This window comes from Phascolarctos cinereus, unplaced genomic scaffold (genome assembly GCF_003287225.1).
Source record: "Phascolarctos cinereus isolate Bilbo 61053 unplaced genomic scaffold, phaCin_HiC Scaffold_4;HRSCAF=312, whole genome shotgun sequence".
NCBI classification, from domain to species: domain Eukaryota; kingdom Metazoa; phylum Chordata; class Mammalia; order Diprotodontia; family Phascolarctidae; genus Phascolarctos; species Phascolarctos cinereus.
The window spans coordinates 633,610,006-633,627,415 of record NW_027555847.1 but is presented as its reverse complement, the minus strand read 5'-3'; the positions used below and the strand labels follow the sequence as shown (position 1 = coordinate 633,627,415).

The 17,410-nt window shown below is 41.2% G+C and overlaps 1 protein-coding gene across 1 annotated transcript in view; it reads left to right on the top strand.

Moving 5' to 3' along the window:
• HHLA1 (HHLA1 neighbor of OC90) overlaps positions 1-17,410 on the top strand; it is a 58,552-nt gene that overhangs the window by 35,015 nt on the left and 6,127 nt on the right. The window contains exon 10 of the mRNA XM_078151799.1: positions 13,131-13,287. Within this exon, the coding sequence (XP_078007925.1) occupies positions 13,131-13,287 (157 nt within the window). The remainder of the gene's footprint in view (positions 1-13,130; positions 13,288-17,410) is intronic.

Below are 17,410 nucleotides of genomic sequence, written 5' to 3'. Positions count from 1 at the left end.
CTTACATTTTACTTCTTTTAATGGTTTTGCTGTCCTCTGGAATCAGCTTCTTAACCTGACGAACAGGGCAATTGGATAAGGTGGTCCCTAAGCTAGGAGGCAAAGATCAGGAAGAGAGCATTCCAGGCATGGAGGACAATCAGAGAAAATACTCAGAGAAGTGAGATTAAGTGCCCAATTCATGGAACAGCCAGGAGCTCTGCGAGTGTCACTGGATTGGAGACTACATGAGCGGGGTGTAAGGTTGAAGAAGTCTGGAAAGGGAGGAAGGGGTAGGTTATGAAGGATTTTGGACACCAAATAGAGGGTTTTGTTTATGATCCTGGAGGCGAAAGGAAGTCACTGGAGTTCGTTGAGCTGGGAGGAGGGAGGATGACATGGTCAGGTCTTGGTTTAGGAAAATCACTTTGGCAGTTGAATGGAGGCTGGACTGGAGTAGGAAGATGCTTGCAGCAGGCAGACCCACCAGCAGGGTATTGTAATAGTGTCTGTGGATAGACAGGCATGGGGAGGAGATGGTGGGGCAAGAGCAGACCTTTTCTTGAGACTTTTCTTAGTCCTTCAGTAGTTGGGTATCCCAATGGTGTCAGTTCAAGACACCAGTTAAGCCAGTCAATTTTTTCAATATTTTTGTTCTCTGCCACACCTCAGTCCTACCTTCTTTCTTTACTTTTTACTAGTCGCCCTGGGCTACTTTAGCTCTGCTCTGTATGACCCCTGCTCCTTCCTTTCAACTTCCAGACCCTCAGAATCTCTATCTGGTTTTGAGATATCTCACCCTTTTTATACAACTTTCTCAGTGTATGACTAAGTCTCTTATATAATGGCTTTTATTGATTCAGAGAGGTGTATAGACCTGGTTCACATTCATTTCTGATTGGTTCATTGAATCAAGAAGTGTTCCTACCTAACAAGGGTAATCACTTTTAAGTAGAGTGGGATGATAATGAAACTTCACTCTTATACTTTTAAATGAGAGAGTTGAACCAGATGAGGTACCCTAAAATTCTTAATTCTAGGACTGCAAAGAGTATACCAATAAAAGTTTTCTTCCTTTTTCTCCTCCATCATGTTAGTCTGGCACAAGGAGACAGATATTACCCTTGTGTAAGCTATTACATGTCTATGAGGCTTTCTTCTTAAAAGCAGCATTCACTATTTCATGACACTAGGGAATTGTGTAGAAGGCTAAAAAATGAGTGTCACACTTAGTAGCTCAATGGATCATGTTGCCAACCTGGCTAAAAGAGGGGAACCGTTCCTCCCAACTTTCCCCAGTTGCTGAATCTTTCGCACCCTTAAAATTTATTGGAGTGCCAGAACGTTTTGATCTACAAAAGCTAACTACCTACAAAGCTGAATATGCCAAGCCCTATGCTAGGTGCTAGAGTTATAAAGATAAAAGTGAAAAAGAAGCTTACATTCTATCAGGTACACAATATGTATCTATATAATCACATACAAATACACATATACAAAAGCACTAGTAGATAAGGGAAATCAGAAAAGGCTTAATGTGGAAAGTGTTGCTTGAGATGAGTTTGAATGAAGCAAGGGATTCTAAGAGGTAGATATGAGGAAGGAATGCATTTGAGGCATGGGGGACAGTCTGTGCAAAAAGACAGAGATGGGTGTTGTAATGTTATGTATGAAGAGCCCTAAGAATGTCCATTTGGTTAACTTGTTGAGTACATAAAAGTAAATCATGTATTAGAATGCTCAAGATAGTTTGGGACTGGTTATGAAGATCTTTAATGGCAAATGGAAGTATATTTCAATCAATTGAGAAACATTTATTAAGTATCTCCTATGTGCCAGGCACTGTGCTAAGTGCTGGAGATACAAAAAGAGGCAAAAAACAGTCCCAGTCCTCAAAGTTGGAGATATAGGGAGAGAGAGCCACTATAGTTCATAAAATAGGAGAACAGCATGGTCAGACATGATCTACAGAGAGAGAGATATTTAAAGAGAATCATCAGAATGTATGCTTTCTTTACTCAGAGCTCAATCATGGATGTAACAAATTGGTATAAATTAAACAGATGGCTCACCAGGGGAATCATTAGCTCAACAGCGCAAGCATCTAACAATAATGACTTCTATTGAATTGTTGTTCAGACCTGTGGTTTCATTAGGGTAGGAATTTCTAAGCAATGAAACTCCGCTTTCCAAAGTAGATAAGTGTCTTCCCTGACTTTTATAGACTTAGAGTTGCTTAGGGAACTGAGAGATTAAGTGACTTGTCCAAGGTCACGTAGCCAGTCAAAGGCAGGATTAGAGAGACTGGAGCTGTGAATTCATGGGTGTGAAAATCTCCTAGATGATGAAGTGCCTTCTACCAATGGAGGGCAGCACCTTCTCCACAACTTAGAGTCTTAGAGAGTTGCCAGGTCTCCCAGACAGTTTTGTCAGAGGCAGAACCTGAACCCAGGACTTCTGACTCTAAGACCAGCTCTCTATTTATTGTGCCAATGTGGCTTTATGGCTTCTATATAATAAAAATATAAGCCTTAATGATAACCATAGGAATAGAAGACATATAATTATTCCCATGAAGAGGATGATGACTCTAGGGTCAGAGGAATATGTATGAAGCACAGCCACAAAGCTGGGCTGCCACTACTCCCTCAAAGCTACCTGGAAGGGAAAGGACTATACATGCAGCCCAGTGTTTGCCATTCTTGTCCACAATGAGAAAGGAAGAGGAACTTTGTGCTCTCTCCAGAACAGGTAGGCGAGAGCAGTCAGAAACAGGTCAAGGTCAATGCTCGATAAAACCCTGCTATTCCCAGACAAACTAGATCACCTGCTCAAATATGGTGCCCTTCCTCCTTGGAGGTAAAAATGACTGCCTAGTCACAATAGAAATACTGTGAGAAAGAAGTCAGTTTGAAAGGAAAAGCTGACTTCCATGAAATGCTCATCCCTCCTTGAGGCCTACGGTATTGAAATAAGAAAGTTCTGGGGGGCAGCTAGGTGGCGAAGTAGAGCACCAGCCCAAGAGTCAAGAGGACCTGAATTCAAATCCAGCCTCAAATACTTGACAATTACTAGCTGTGTGACCCTGGGCAAGTCACCTAACCTTCATTGCCTCCAAAACTTAAAAATAAATAATAAAATTTAATAAAAAAAGGAAGTTCTACCATTTATCAGCGATAGGAAGGCACTCTCTCAGTGGGGACCCATTTGAGAATTATCTTTACTTTGTGAGAAGGAGGAGAAGTTTATTTTACCACCTTCCTCCCCAAAAACCTGACAGCATCAAGTACGAACTGTTAACCAAGAGTGGTTAAAATCTGAGAACTAAGCTATTGGGTGTCGTATGACATCACCCAGGAATGTGGAAAGCTGAAGAAATCTCATAATTCCTCCCCTTTGGTGGGCTGATGATACTCATCATTATGTCCACCATATACCAAACATGGAAGGAGCAACAGATACCCAGTGACACCCAAATGTGTTCACCTTGCCTCACACCACAAGCATCAATATCAATTTTGATTATAACAACTATAGTTTACCTAGCACTAGGCACCTGAAAAGCCCTTTCTTTATGACAACCCCGTGATGTCATTAGGATTATTATTATTCTCATAGTACTAGGTTTGAGAACAATGGAATGACTGCCACGAGGTTACCAGACTAGTGTATTTGGGAGAGGGGAGTAGAACATACATACATCACAAGATATAGACCTAGAACCTAAAGGGACCTTCTTAGGTCATCTGGTCCAGACCTGTCATCCAAAGACGTTGAGTGATTTGCCCATGATCACACAGCCATGAAGGGAGAAAGCTGAGATTTGAATACAGGCCCTATGGCTCTAAAAACCCATACCACCATGCTGCTTCAAGTCCCCTGATTTCTTTCATTATGCTGCTGGAGTTGTTTCATTGTACCTGTGTCCTGGGACAAAGAAAACACCTTTCATAGTCAAGGAGGTATTCAAAGCTATTCCTCATAGGAATTTAGGGTGTGAGGTCCAAGGAAAATTTAGTAGATGGGAATACCTCACCCATACCTTTCCACTTACTATCCTTGACCAAGTGAAATGTGGTTACAAAGAACATCTGAATCAGATGATGATAATGATAATAATAATAGTGACGATGGTGAAATAATAATTATAACAACAAACCAGCACTTACGTGTGACTTTCATTTCTATGCAAATGATCCTACTGTTGCTTGGCAATCCATTCCATACACACCCCTCAAGCTGAATGTCTACCCTCAGCCACTTATTAGCTGTTTAAGGTTACAATTATTATCTCATTTGATCCTCACGATAGCCCTGGGAGGCAAGTACTATTATTATTCCCATTTTACAAATGAGGAAACTGAGGCTTAGTGAGATTAAGTTACTTGCCCAGGGTCACATGGCTAATAAGAAATTTGAGGAGCCAGTTCAAAATGGTGACATTCAACTTGAAAGTGTGTATGGAATGGGAGCTGGAGGATGTAACATGGTTGCCAAGCAACCATAGCATCATTTACATAGAAGTGAAAGACACCTCACAGAGCAAGTGAATGATCACTTCATAGGATTATAGATTTAAAACTAGAAAGGATGTTAGAGGACATTGAATCCAACCCCCTCATTTTACAAATGAGGAAACTAAGGTCCAGGGAAGTGACATGATTAGCCCTAGATTAAACAGGTGTTAAATGCTGGCTCTGATATTTGAACTTGTTATCTTCTGTCTTTTCCATTATATTACTCCTCTCCCATTTTGAACATAATTACTAAAGGAACCTCAGGTCCCGTTTAGCACCAAAGGGCAAGTCACCTCTTTCTCCCCAGACCTGAAGAGCCCCAGCTAGCTGGAATCCTGGCAGGGAGATGCCCATTTATAGCCTTTACAGTTCCCTCGGGCCATCTCAGGCTATCCATTACTAAACCAATTTCACTTCTAGTCTTCCTCTTTAGGTAGCTGAACTCTCCAAAGGCCACTTTGCATTTAAAATTCAAGCACCTCCCCTCCAAGCCTGATTGATGGCTCTAAGGACCACACTCCAATTCCACTCTGCTGGTTTCCAAAATCACCTCCAACTTCTTACATTTCTGATAGAACTGTGTTTCTGGCATACCTGTCATTTATCACAGATCACAGAAGCCTTCTATCTCTGCAAACAAGGGGAGAGGGGTGCGGTTTATCCTTCTCTCTGAGCTTACTCTGCTCAGCTAAAGTCTTCAGAGACAGCTTTAGCTTTGTGTTTTAAGGAAGATGAGTACAAAAAGTTCAACCCCTGCAAATGTTGCCTCTTTGGTAGTTATGAGATTCATTCTAGTAATATGACAAATTTCCAAAATATGCAACTGAGAGACGTTAGGCAGTCTGTCATTGCCCTCAGGAGGAGACTTTCTGATCAAAGGTAGTAAGGCTGCTGACTTCATATAGCTCTGATGAGATTGGTATTCCCAGTTTACAGGTGAAAAAACTGAGGTGTGGGGTAGGAAAGTGACATCCCCTGAATCACATAGCCATCAAAATTCAAAGGCAACAATTAAACCCAGTGGAATACAAGCTCCTTCAGTGAAGGACAGTTTCATTTTTGAAATGTAGATATTTCCATTACTAATACAGGTCAGAACTCACTCTCTCTCCCCCCCCCTCTCTCTCTCTCTCTCTCTCTCTCTCTCTCTCTCTCCATATACACATACATACATACACATTTCTACACATGTGTGTCATGTATGCACATTATATATGCACATGTGTATACCTACCATATACTTGCATGTGTGTGCATGTATATTTGTATATATGTACACGTATGTGTTTGCATGTATGTGTGTGTGTACCTGTATGTTTGTACATATATGCGTGTATGCATATACACACATTTCAAATATAGGATCTCTTCAAAAGCTTAGTGCAATTTTAATTTTTTATAGTTTAAGGTTTAGCATAGGAAGCTTAAAACTATAGTAAGACTTTTGAGATGCCCTATAGATTCTCATACATCAATGAAAGTATTAACATTATGTCCTTATTCTTCAGTTAGAGTATTGAAGTTCTTATGATCATAGGTTTAGAACTATAGTTTAGAGAGAAATATACATACCCCTCTTTCATTTTCATCTGGTAGCCTTACATTGCTTCGCACATAGTAGGAACTCAGTAATTGTTAAGTTGATGTTGAAACCCAGAGCTCTCTTTATACTCCAGCATGCTTCCTGTAATAAATACAAGTCCTTACATCCTTACCCAGAACAATCTCATTGCATAAGTAGTAATGTAAGGTATAGCTCTAATTGGATGAAAGGACAATGAATGGGATGAATTAAAAACTTCTGTAGGTTCTCCTCTCTACAAGATGCTATGAAAAGGATGTCTATTTTATAAGGAGGATGAGCTAGAAGACCTAAGTCTTCTCCTTGAGGACAGAAGCTATTTCACCTTTTGTATCCCCAGTGGCCTAGAACAAGGATCTCCATCTATGAATTCAGGGGTAGGGGAACTCTCCCCTCTACCAATGCAGGTTGGCACTTTCTCTGCAACTTAGAGAGGTTCCTAAAACACTAAGAAGTTAAATTATTTGTCCAAGGTCACACAGGCCATATGTGCCATAGGCAGCACTCGGATCCAGGTTTTCCTGGCTCTGAGACTAGGAATAGAGGCTCGCTCCCTATCCACTACACTTTACTGCCTTGCCTGGCACATACTAGGCACTTAATACATCCTATGCAATAGCTCTACCACTTGAGAGCTATATGACCTTAAGGAAGTTCCTTATCCTGAATCTCACTTTCCTCATCTGCAAATGTATAGTAGAGAGAGGATTGAATTTAATCCCACTTCTGCTCCTTACTACTCATGTGACCTTGGGAAAGTCATTCAACCTCTCACGCCTCAATTTCCTGATTTGCAAAATGCAGGGTAGATAAGATTGCCTGTAAAGTCCTGTCCAGAGCTAAATCTAGGATCACATAAAATAATAATGCCTGCTTTATATAAGAACTAAATGACGTTGGATGGACACTTAACAATAGTTCTCACTGTCTCCTTAGAAATTATCTCTTGCTGCTGAAATCCCTCCAGCCAAATATTTAGCTCCCAGAGCATGGAACTATGTTGGGTATCTTCTTATAAAACTCTTCCTTTTATCTTTTTTAAAAATAATATATATGAAAGTGTTTTGTAATGTAAAGCACTATATTAGTTGCAAGCTATTATTATTAATATCATCGTCATCACTTTATTAAGCAGAGGCATCTAGGCAGTGCAGTGGATGGAACATTGGACAAGCTGGATTCAAATCCTCCCTCAGACATTCACCAGGGAAGCCATGAGCTCTGCCAGCCTTATTTTCCTCATCTGTAAAACGAGGGGATTGACCTTGATGACTTCCAAGATCCTTTGTAGCTCCAAGTCTATGGTCCTGGGAACTTCAATACTCTAATTGAAGAATAAGGACATAATGTTAACGTTTTCATTGATGTATAAGAATGTATGGGGTGCCTCAAAAGTCTCACTATAGTTTTAAGCCTTGATAGCTTAAAGCTATACTAAACTTTAAGCTATATATGAGTATATATATATGTGAGTTCTGCCCTGTATTAGTGATGGAAATATACAAATTAACAGTAGATAGATTGCTGTTTCAGGAATCAGGAAGACCTGAATTCAAATCCAGTTTCAGACACTTACTAGCTATGTGATCCTGGGCAAGTCATTTAAGCTCTGTTTTCCTCAGTTTTCTCAACTGTAAAATAGGGATAATAACAGTACCTACTTCCCAGTTGCTGTGAGGATCAATATGAGATGATATTTATTAAAAAACAAAACAAAACAACCCTTTAGCACAGTGCGTGGAACATAGTTGGAGCTCTATAAATGATTTTTCCCTTCCCCCATTACCTTATACTTACTTGGAATAAATTTCATATTCACTTCAATGTGTACGTATTGTGTCTTTCCCTGCCAACCCCAATAGAATATAAGCTCCTGGAGGGTAAAGCCTGTTTTTGTCTTTGTATCCCCTATGCCTAGTGTATTATTTGGCACACAGTAGGTTCTTAATAAATGCTTTTTGGTTAACTGATTAATGATATTCCTTAAATCCAGGAGTGTGCTGGAACCAGCTCAGGAAAGCCAATTGTTAAATTTACAGTGTGAGCACCTACACTTCAAAAATCATCAAATAAGACAAATCAGGGCTTTGTTTGTTGTTTTCTGGATTTTTGGACTTTAAAAGGTGATGGAGAAAATCAGTAGTACAGACTAAATTTAAAAGTATGTCTAGCATACTTTTTGGACAATCAGTTGGTAAACATTTACCAGCACATCCCTGATTAAATTCCAGGATGATTGGAAGAATAAGAGGAAAAAAAGTAGGTAAGGTCCTACATAAATATAAGCCAACTGAATGAGTAGAAGGAACATGTCAAGGTTTTAATTCCTATAATCACTGGCTAGGATTCACTAGTGCCCGCTCTCATGGGCCTCTTACCTTCCCAGCCCCAGAGCTACTTTCACAAAGACTGGGAATTCTTGCCTTAGCTAAGATCCCCACTTGACCACATTCCCAGCATCACATTCATAAGTCATTATACATTTTCTTGGACATGACCTCGAGGTTTGTTTTGGGTTTTTTTTGGGGGGCGGTTCTCCCCCTGTATCTATCAAATGAACAACCAGCATTGTCTTTCTTTTCTGTGGAGTCAGTTTCCATAAGAGACGCACTGTTACAAAGCTATTTCTTTCAGACTAATTGCTCCCTCTTCTTCTGCCTGCCAGCGGATGCCATTCTATATTAGCTTCATGTCAGCGTCAGGCAATTGAGGCATATTTCAACAGAGTGTCATTAATCCAAAGGCAACCTGCATAATCTATCCTTTCACATAACATATGATCACCTCAAACCTGAAACGAATGGGGCTTAAAGACACAAAAATGTAATTACTCTGCCAAAGAGATTTCCCCCATTTTCCAAGCTTTGTCCAGATATAAGACCCTCTAGAGTGGGAACCTCAGAGTGCATTAAAGGGGAGGGGGAAGTGGCTGTAAAATAAAGCCAGTGTGATTTAATACAAGGACCAGTCAACAAGTATTTATTAAGCACCTCCAATACAACAAGTGATGCCCTAAGTCAGCCCTGGATGGGAAATGAATGCTCTAGTCACAGATCTGCCACTTCCTGGTTTAGTGACACTCACAATTTGTTTCTCCTCTCTTGTCCTCAGTCCTTCTATACAACGAGAGCTGGACTAAAGGTCTACTGGAAATTCTGCCTACTCACTTGGTAGCTACTAGGAGTAAGTTAGAATTATAGCATTTGGAGCCACCAAGTGACATTCCTAAGAGATAGGGTTGACCGTGTCACTACTCTGATAGATCCCAATTGCCTGTAGGAGAAAATACAAGCTCCTTTGTTTGGCATTTAAGTCCCTTTACCACTGGTGCGAGGGCAGCTGAGCCCTTTTCAGGGTTACTCATCCATCTTTGGTGTCCACCTATCACCCAGCTCTTACCTTTAGCTCCAAGAAGCTGTAACTGTGTGTACAGTGGCCACACCTTGGTAAAACCATCTTGGCAGATGAGCTAAATCAGGTTGAGGGTAACCAATAGCCCTCAAACCCATCAGTGAGTCAGGGGGATGTCTACCCCGAGTATATGAAGACTTCCCCCAGTGGAACAGATGGATGAGAACAATTTGTTCCCACGGCCATGAAGATGTCTATGGAGCACTCAGAACTTGGTCAGACATGGAAGACACCAAGGTCATCCATTGCATCCCATCCCCATGGCCACTCACCCTGACTTTTTTCCTGCCACTGGATTTTGATGGCTCTGGGAAAGAGAGTGAAGCTGATGGCTTTGTGCAACTCTGCCTCATTTAAATCCAATTCATGCTTAAGTAAAGAGAGGGCATTCCAGGTGAAAGAAATGGTATGAGTGAAAAGGTATAAAAAGGAATGGGGGGAAGGGAATAATCATGGCATGCTCTTGTTGAGTCATTTCAGTCCTATCCGACTCTTTGTGACCCCATTTGGGGTTTTCTTGGCAAAGATACTGGGATAATTTACCATTTCCTTCTCCAGTTCATTTTACAGATGAAGAAACTGAGGCAAACAAGGTTAAGTGACTTGTCCAGGGTCACACAGCTAGTAAGTATTTGAGGCAGGATTTGAACTCAGGTCTTCCTGACTCCAGGCCCAGCATTCTATCTACTGCGTCATCTAGCAGCTAAGCATTTATATTGCACTTACTATGTGTCAGCCACTGAGCTAAGCTGTTTTTACAAATACTCATTTGAGTGGTACATACTGAGTAGTAGATGCTGTTATTATCCCCATTTTACAGTTGAGGAAACTAAGGCAAACAGAAGTTAAGTGACTTGCCCAGGGTCACACAGCTAGTAAATGTCGGAGAATGGATTTGCACTCACGTCTTCCTGACTCCAATCATAGTGCTCTATCTGCTGTGCTACTTAGGGGCGTGGAAGTGGGAAAAGCAGAACATGTACTTAGAGTAGAGTGGTGGTTCCCAGTTGGTTTTGTTCTGTGAATGATTTTCAACAACAGCAAAATGTGTTGTGAATCTCCAGAGTGGAATATACTACTCACAATATTTTTTACAACTATTTACTGTATTTGATAGTATTAAATAAGATATATCCTAACCCCCTTGGACCGTTGTTAAGAAATCACCAATGGGTTCCCAAACCATTAAACATAAACAACAGTAAATATTTATTAGATGCTCACTGTGAGCTAGTCACTGTGCTAAATTCTGGGGATATAAATATAAAAAAAGAAATACATTCTCTGCCCTCAGCGAGCTTATAATCAAAAGACAACACACAAAAGGAAACTGAAAGTAGTAGTTGGGGGAAGATACCCAATGCAGGGTGTGGTGGAGAAGTCAGAGAAATCCCTGAAGTGATGCAACCAGGTAAGAAATAAGGAGAGGAGAGGCAGCTAGGGGGTGCAGTGGATAGAGCACTGGTCCTAGAGTCAGGAGGACCTGAGTTCAAATCCAGCCTCAGACACATAACACTTACTAGCTGTGTGACCGTGGGCAAGTCACCTAACCCCACTGCCTAGCTTAAAAAAGAAAGAAAGAAAGAAGGAGAGGAGAATAACCCAGTTTTGCTGGAGCTTGGAATCCACAAAAGGGAGAGAGGGAGAAAGAGAGAAAGTGATAGCAAGAGAGACAGAGACAGAGATTTAAAGAGATAGCAAGAGAGACAGAGACAGAGATTTAAAGAGATAGCAAGAGAGACAGTGATACAGAGACACAGAGAGAGACAGAGAGAGTTAGAAAGAGAAAGTGATAGCAAGAGAGACAGAGATAGAGACAGCAAGAGACACAGAGAGAAAGAAAGGACAGAGATAGAGATAGACTGAGACAGAAAGACAAAGAGAAAGAGAGACAATCATACAGACAGAATATAGACACAAGGATGGGGAATACGAAGGCAACTAGGTGGTGCAATGAATGAGAATAGCTGGGCCTGGAGTCAGGAAGACCTGAGGTCAAATACTGATTCAGACACTTACTAGCTGTGTGACCCCGGGCAAGTCACTTAATGACTGCCTTCCTTAATTTCCTCAACTGTAAAATGAGGATAATAGCCACTTCCCAGGGTGGCTGTGAGGATCAAGTGAAATAAGGCAGCCAGAACAGTACTTGGCACATAGGTACTTCATAAATGTGTGTTCCCACCCCACTCCCTCCCCTAGGGACACTTGTTTCCAAACCAAGATAATTCCTCCACCTGCTGGCTTTCTTCCCAAGGCCCTCCTATTTGCAGCATTCATTCGGTTTTTCTTTCTTTCTTCCAGGAGAGACCTTGACCAGGTGTGATTTTCCCCTTAACACATTTTTTTAATGCCTTTTAGATTTGAATTACCTTGTACACAATGAGAAATGCTAATCTCATTTTTCAGTAAGGAGAGTGTCCATAGGGCATTTTCAAGCCAGAAGTAAGCCAGAAATGAGGTGGGAGGTGGGTGGCACCTGGGAAGAACAGTGTATTGAAATCCTAACAGATTGGCAAGAGCATTAGAATAGTCATCTGAAAGAGGCATCCTGGCTGTGAATCTACAGCATTTTTAACATGAAAATATAGCTATAAGGCATTTTGTAAATATCAATACTAAATAAGTTTTATGAATAGAATTATTATTGTTGATTTTTTTTTGTAGGCAATCAGGGTTAAGTGACTTGCCCAGGGTCACATAGCTAGTCAGTGTCTGAAGCAGGATTTAGATTCAGATCCTCCTGACTCCAGGGCCAGTGCTCTATCCACTGCACCACCTAGCTACTCCCTTGATGATAATTTATTACAATTCATTTTCCTCATCTGTAAATGTCCTAGACAATAATAGTTCGTATTTTATAGCCATTTAATAATAATAACAGGTAACATTTATATAGCTCCTTAAAGTTTGCAAAGTGCTTTACACATAATCTCATTTGATCCTCATAACAATGTTGAGAGGTAGGTGTTACTATTAAGCCCATTTTACAGATAAGGAAATTGGGGCAGGCAGAAGTTAAGTGACCCTGGGGTCACACAGGTAATGCCTGAGTCAAGATTTGAATTGAAGTCTTCCTGACTCCAAGTCCTGTGCTCTCTCCACTTTGCCACCCAACTAGTGAGGGGGCCAGAATGCTGAATAAACTGGACACACCATAGAATGGCTAGTTGAAAGTACTGGGGATATTTACCTTACATAAGAGTAGATTTTACAGAGCTGTGATAATAGGGAAAAAATCCGAAACTTTCTATGAGTTAGAGCTAGCCAAAAGTGGGATGATTTGCCTCAGGAAGTAGTGGGTTTCCTGTCCCTAGAAATCGCCCAGTAGAAGGCTGGATGGTCACTTTGTCAAGAATACTATTGTAGAAGGGTTTCCTGTCAAGGTAGCCCTTGGAGCAGATGACCTTTGAGTTCCTTCTCAACAGCTCCCAGATCCTTGGATTCTCTAAGGCTTTTTCATGTATTAGTGAGTCTGTTTCCCACAGCAGCCTTCTTAGGAATCTCTGTTTTACACCTGAGGAGAATGAGTCTCAGGGATATCCTGGTGATGACAACCAACATCCCATAGCTAGCAAGATGGAGTAGCTCTTCCAATGCTCTTTTCACCTCACCCCTCTTCTTCTTGATACATCTTCCAGGATGTCCACAGCCACTGCTCAAGGACAAAGACATGACGACCCTTCCTCTCACCCTCAGCCTCCAAAAGATAAACCCTTGCGTCATGGAGCTGTGCCGATTTTTTCAACAATGCCTCTGTGTTAGCCAAAAGCAATATTCAAGAAAAGATACTACGAGGTAACCCTGGTTGCTACTTCGTTGGAATATTTTCTTTAAACTGCTTGTCTTTTTGGGTTTGGGGTGGGGAGGAAGTTGCCCTTCGGTTGATGCCAAGCAGTGGTTCTTACCATCTTAGTAACTGCACAAATGACTTGATTGAAAATTCAGAAACCAGTTTATCTGTCTGATATCTCTACCCAACACACGTCCAACCAAAAATAACAACAACAACAACAACAAAAAACCAATTCAAGCCAATTCAAACAACATTAATTAATACCTGCTACTACATACAGGGCTCTATATTAGTTCCCATCCTTAGAAGGCATAGCATATAGGACCTTCATTTCCAAGAAATGACACAGTATTTATAATCCTCTCTGTTCCCCTTCCTACTTTTCTTTCTCCCTTGTATGTGTTATCTTTCCCTCTTTAGACTGTAAGCCCCTTGAGGACACAGATTGTCATATTTGCTTATATTTATGTCTTAGGTGCTTATGCTCTTAGGCGCAGCGTAAATGTTCTAGCACTCATTCATTCATGTTTTGGCTTACAGATGCTTAAAGGATTAGATGAAGAATGTTGGCTAAAACTTACACAGCTTGAAGATTAGTGTATTTGGGACCCAATCAGTGACTGGTGTAGAACTAGTCGCCCATTTAAGAGTTTGAGCTTCTCCTCCCTAAATCTTTCTGTGTGGCACAGGGACCCCAACCCAAATTAAACTCAGAGACGTCTCATGGTGGAAAGTGAAGGTTACCTGTATTACAATCTCCCGAGATGGCTGTCTGCTCCTTCCATACAGGTGGAGAGAAAGAGAGGGGGAGTAACAGGGGCCGCTTTATGAAAGCAAATCTCCGCCCACCACTCAAACAAGCCTCCACCCACCACGCAAACAAGTTTCCACCCACCACTATCCCTTACCCCCTTACCTGGGGGTGGGCTTACATTCTAAGCTCTAAAGTTTCTTCCTATCCTCTTAACTGGGAGGTGAGGCTTACATTCCAGGCCCGAAATTCAAAGACAAGGAAAGAGGCCGGAAGCTCAGGTTGGGGGGGGGCAGGGCTTATTCTTTCTGTCAAGTGCTTAAAAACAGGGTCTAAGTGGGGGAGGATTTGGATAGTAATAATCAAGAATTATTTGACCTTTTGAGGAGACTTCACTTCTGAGAGTTCATTTCTCACTCTACCTTCTGAACTCATTACCTTAATTACACTTAGAAGTCTTCACTGGGACATCCCATTCATTACCACTCAGGTTTTTAGGAGGTAGGAAAGACAAGTATACACAGGTGTGGGAGATGCGGACCTGTGGGGAAAGGGAAGGAAGTGGGTGGTTATTGGCTGTCCTCTCTTCAGGTATAGAGGCCCTAGTGGGTACTGAAGATAGCCCAGGGGAATGGCTAAAGAGAAAAGGGTAAGACAATAATGGAGAGGGCTCAAACAAATGAAGAGGAGGGAAGGCAGTCGTGAGCCAAAAAGCAAAAAAAAAATCTCCATTCCAACCAGCAGAAATCAGACTAAAATGTTCTCTGCTCCCTCAGGTTCCTGTATGTAAAGTCAGTTAGATGGTACAGTAGATAAAGTGATATTTGGAGTCAGGAAGACCTGAATTCAAATCCTGCCTCATCTACTTACTATCTGTATGACCCTGGGCCATTCACTTCCCTTCTGCTTGCCTCAGCTGCCTCATCTATGAAATATAGATAATAACAGCACCTACTGTCAGGATTATTGTGAGAAACAAGTTAACATGGATAAAACTTTGCCAACCTTAAAATAAATACTAGAAATTATCATTCATACATACCCTATCATAGGACTTTATTCTAAAGCTAGTTGATTTTTTTTTTCTAAATGTATTTGGGAAGAAATTCGAGTTCTTGCTTTGCATTGGGAAAAAAAAAAGTGAACCAAGAGGAGTGTTATTTTCAGATTCCTATGCATGACTCCCTGGCCTTCCATCCCTCTCAGATTGACGGAATTCGCTGAGGGGTAGGTCAGAGAGGTCTCTGCCTCTCTGTTCCAAATACATACCAATCATAGTTCTTCCAGAGGCTAATACCAGTCATTCTCAGGGCCAAATGAATGGGTCAGTGAAAGAAAATTGGAGAATGGGCCCTATAATGTTTCAGAAAATTTGGTCAGGGATTTTTGCCTTCCCTGAAATGCTGACATGACTTTCTCTTCACTGTGATTTTCTCTTAGATACTGCCATAAGCAGAATAATAAAGAGAAGAAAAAAAAAACCATTCTTGTTCTATAGCCCCAGGAGCCTGCCTACTTTCAAACCTTTAATATTGTTTTCAAAGTCTACTAAAAGACCCACTGGAACTGGAATTGATTGATTGATTGGAACCTGGTGTATTAGGTTGGGAGTCAGGAGACCCGGAGCAAGTTACAGGTCTGCTGTTTATTATCTGTGTGAATGTGGATAAACCATTTAGCCTTTGTAAGCCTTCCTCTATAAAATAAACTCAATACTACCCATATTCTTTACACAGTTGTGTACTCACAAAGTTGTTACAAGGAAGTGCTTTTTAAATCTTAAAGAAAAGTGGCAGTTCAATCCAGTTCAACAATTATAACTATTATTGATCAATTTACTTTTTATGATCTCTTAGTCCTTCAACAGATGCCCTCACTTCTCTCACAAGACTCTTACCTTTGGTCACCTCACCCAGCATTTCCTGTTTCTTGAAGCTAAATGGATCAGCCGGGGATGGTTTAGCAAGGTCTTTAGTATCGAAAATTAAGAGAAAAGGAAAAAGGAAAAGAGGAAAGAGCATTCTACCCTATGGGCACTGGTAGCTCTTCTTGAAAGACAGAGCTAGGACTGCTGGTGAGGGAAAGAATGAGGCCCATCTACAGTAGATTAGCTGTGGATCTGAACTGGGAGAAGAGAAAACATACATTGAAAGGAAAGGTCAAGTAGGTACCAGAATATCTTCAGAGTCCCAAGATCAGAGGCCAAGACAAATAGGAAGCCTGGGTTTGGAAATAACAACTTGGGTACATTAAGTTATCCTACATCAAGAATCTAATGTTCTGGGAAAGCCAGCGACATGATGGTTTGTCTAACTCGAACTCATTCTTTTTATTGGACTCATTTGTATTCCCAATTCCTGCCATATTTAGAGTCTCCCAAACTTCCTCCTGACACAGTTGCACCCAAGGATTCATATGCCCGGCAGCTGGCTTAAATTCAGTTGAGCTTGGGTGAAAGTGGCTCAAAGTAAGTCAAAGGTATAACCATGCCCTGGTATAATTGAGGCAAATTAAAGATGGAGGTCATAGGAGTTGAGTAAGTAGAGAAGCTAGGAGGCTGGACTGAACAAAGTAGAGAAGGAAAAGACTGTGATCCAGGCCCTGATTCTATTGGGCCCAGAGGTTACCAGATGATAGCAACAAGGGTCCAGATTGGATTATACCTAACAAGAAGAGAAGCAATTGTTGACTGATACTGATGGTGATAGGAAGAAGGTCTGAGTGTGGCAGTGGGGAACAAGGAGTTTGTTAATGCCTTCTTCTGGCCCTGTGTCAGGGTGTGTAAGGGAAGGAGTAGATAGCCTTCTAAAAGGATGCCAAGAAATGTGGTGCCTTCAGAAAAAGCCTAGGCTGCAATGGACCTCAGAAGATGCAAGGAATCTGAAAGGATGATATCTTGGATCACAGGTTTATAGCTTAAGGAAGGGACCTTGAAGGTCATCTAGTCGGGTTCAACCCCTTCATTTAACTGTGGGGAAAATTAAGACCCAGAGAAGTGAAATTAAGGTCTCAAAGTCACACAAATAATTCAATCAATCAATAAACATTTATTAAGCACCTACTATGTGTGAGGCGCAGCCTAAATGGTGGAACCAGGTTGAGAACTCAGGTCTTCTGATTCTAAATTCATTGATCTTTCCCCTGATTTATAACCAAGGAAGCTTTTTAGAGAACATAGTAGAAATGAAAAACTGAAAGGAAAGATGGTAGAGGAAGGATGTAGCTAAGTTTTTTATAAGGAAGAGCAAGAGACAAGACTGTAGAGTCTGGCCAGGTAAGGACAGAGGAAGAAGTTGGAGAAGAGTCCACCCTGACCTGTTGTGATGGCACCTGAATAGATGAGCATGATAGGTACTTGACTCTAGACCCAAGGA